Source organism: Nicotiana tabacum, chromosome 1 (assembly GCF_000715075.1).
Source record: "Nicotiana tabacum cultivar K326 chromosome 1, ASM71507v2, whole genome shotgun sequence".
Lineage (NCBI taxonomy): Eukaryota > Viridiplantae > Streptophyta > Magnoliopsida > Solanales > Solanaceae > Nicotiana > Nicotiana tabacum.
Window position 1 is genome coordinate 53,838,893 of NC_134080.1, and position 2,382 is coordinate 53,841,274.

At 36.4% G+C, this 2,382-nt stretch overlaps 1 protein-coding gene across 1 annotated transcript; it reads right to left on the minus strand.

Moving 5' to 3' along the window:
• Nucleotides 1-417: 417 nt before the first annotated feature.
• On the minus strand, nucleotides 418-1,260 carry LOC142162723 (uncharacterized). Its single transcript, XM_075219325.1, has one exon. It carries the CDS (start codon nucleotides 1,258-1,260, stop codon nucleotides 418-420), a length of 843 nt encoding a protein of 280 aa, XP_075075426.1.
• Nucleotides 1,261-2,382: the final 1,122 nt, after the last annotated feature.

A 2,382-nucleotide genomic window follows, 5' to 3' on the forward strand; every position in this document is an offset into this window, starting at 1 on the left:
TGACATATCCAATTATTGACACCTTTACTTTATATCCATTTGGCAAAAAGACTAAGAAGGGGTAAACTAATGTTTTGATATTGCTTAATAAAGTTTTATTATAGGTCATATGGTTAGTAGCTCCTGAGTCAAGAATCCAGGAATCAACATTTTCTTTGAAGCTTTCATAAGACTGTTTACTTGATTCAACAGAGGAGTGGCAAGCAGTCATACCTGCAAAGTTAATAGCTCCACCAGTCATGTTTATGTTTCCTGAGTTGTCTCCATTGTTACCATTCTTAAAAGTCTCCAATATGCTCAATAGTTGTCCATATTGCTCTTTGCTCAATTGTTGCATAGTTCTACCTTGCTCCTGATGATTTTCTCCTTCATTTGGCATGTTTGTTCCATCACTAGTTGTTTCAAACACATTAGCTGCTAGTTTCCTTCCCCTGTTGCCATTGTTGTACTTTCAATTCTGAGGATATCCATGTAGTTTATATCATTTTTCCTTAGTGTGCCCTGGCCTTTTGCAGAAATCACTGAATGGCTTAGGTCTATTTCCCATATAACCTCTTCCATAGCTGTTGTTCCTAGACCATTAACATTCAATGATGTGGACTCAATTACTTGTTGCTGATTTTGTGGTTTAACTTCCCTTTGCTTCTCTTCTTGTATGAGAATGGAAAAATCTTGAGCAATGCTTGGAAGGGGGTTCATCATCAGTATGCTCCCTCTGATGATAGTATCCACCTCATTTAGGCCCATCAAAAACTGTATCAGCCTTCTGTCTTGCTCAGCCTTGTGCATGTTAGCTTTAGCTCCACAAGTGCACTGACAACTACATTGTGCATGTGTATTCAGTGTGTTCAAGTCCTCCCACAATTTCTTCATCTTTGTATAATATCTCGTTACATCAAGGGTTCCTTGACTCAAATAATTTATTTCCTTCTGAAGCTGGTAGAGTTTTGCTCCGTTGGTTTGATCATACCTATCTTCTAACTCCTGCCACAGCTCCTTTGCATCATTCACATATTGCAAACTATCCGCAAGATCCTTTGAAAGGGAATTTAGGATCCATGAAGTTACCATATAAGCACATTGCTCCCACTGATCAAAAGTTGCATGTCCAATTATTGGCTTCTGACATTTTCCTGTTATGAAACCAACCTTATTCTTTATTGAGAGGGCTCTAAGTACACCTCTCCTCCAAGATCTGTATCCTGTGCCATCAAAAGCCAAAGGTACCAATACTGAACCAGCACTCTCTTTTCTATGCATGTATAGGGTACTCGAGGTATCTAAGCTATCCTTTTTACAGTATTTTCCTTATCTCCAACCATTACGTAGATCACAGATTTCAATTGGTTTAACCGTGAATCGAAAGAAAGAAATGGAAATTCAACAGATACAACACAGATAATCACACTTCGAGAAAGCCACAAGCTAAGAGTACTAAAAATTGTTGTTATCAGACGAGATCAGAGTGACTATTACAGTTTCGAACAGAATTTCAAATGATTAACGATTTCGAAGAAACCTAAATTGTTCAATCCAAAATTGAAGAGAGGATGAAATAAGAAAATGTGAATTACCTCAGAATATGATTTCTATGCTCTGATACCATGTGAAAATTGAGATCTTAGCGAAGAGAACTTGAGTTGAAGCTCAACTGCCATGGCTGACATCCATGAAGCTCAGAAGAGAAGGAGAAGCTTCAAGAGACTTTCAAATCGGGGAAAATATTTTCATTAATTAGAAATCACAGGATCAGTTTGTTTATATAGAGGACATTGTACTTGTACAGTTGTCATCCTCCTCTAACCGCCTAAAACTACCACTAACTAATTTTCTGACATCAACTAATAGCCTAACTATCCAATTACAATAATAGCCATAGCCACAATTAACAAATGTGGCCACTAGTTAAACAATTACAATGCAACTCTAAAACTCTAATCTTAACATGTGTGTGTATCATAAATAACAGATATATAACTTAATTGGCACTTTAAAATTCAAAGCTTAGGCAGCTGTATACATTGCCTGGGTTCGATTCTCACTCCATTATTTACTCAAAAATTTTAGTCGACAGTGATGCTTTTGTCACTTTCAAATCTTGGATCCACCTATGTACCCGGACCTTTTGATACTTGTCATATGCGAAAGATTTACGTATTTATGTGCGTTCATGTTTGGAAGTCATAATATTATGGGTGGTTATACTTATAATTATAATGTTTTGATATACTATTTTATGTTAAATGATGGTTATTAGAACTTGTTAAAATTAGGATGAGTTTCTACTGTCTAGTTAGTCGGTTGGATCTAGCTGCACAAAGCAAGAAAATAGAAAAATAAAATTTTGTTGTGCAAGGGTAAGGACTTGGTTCGTAGGCTGAA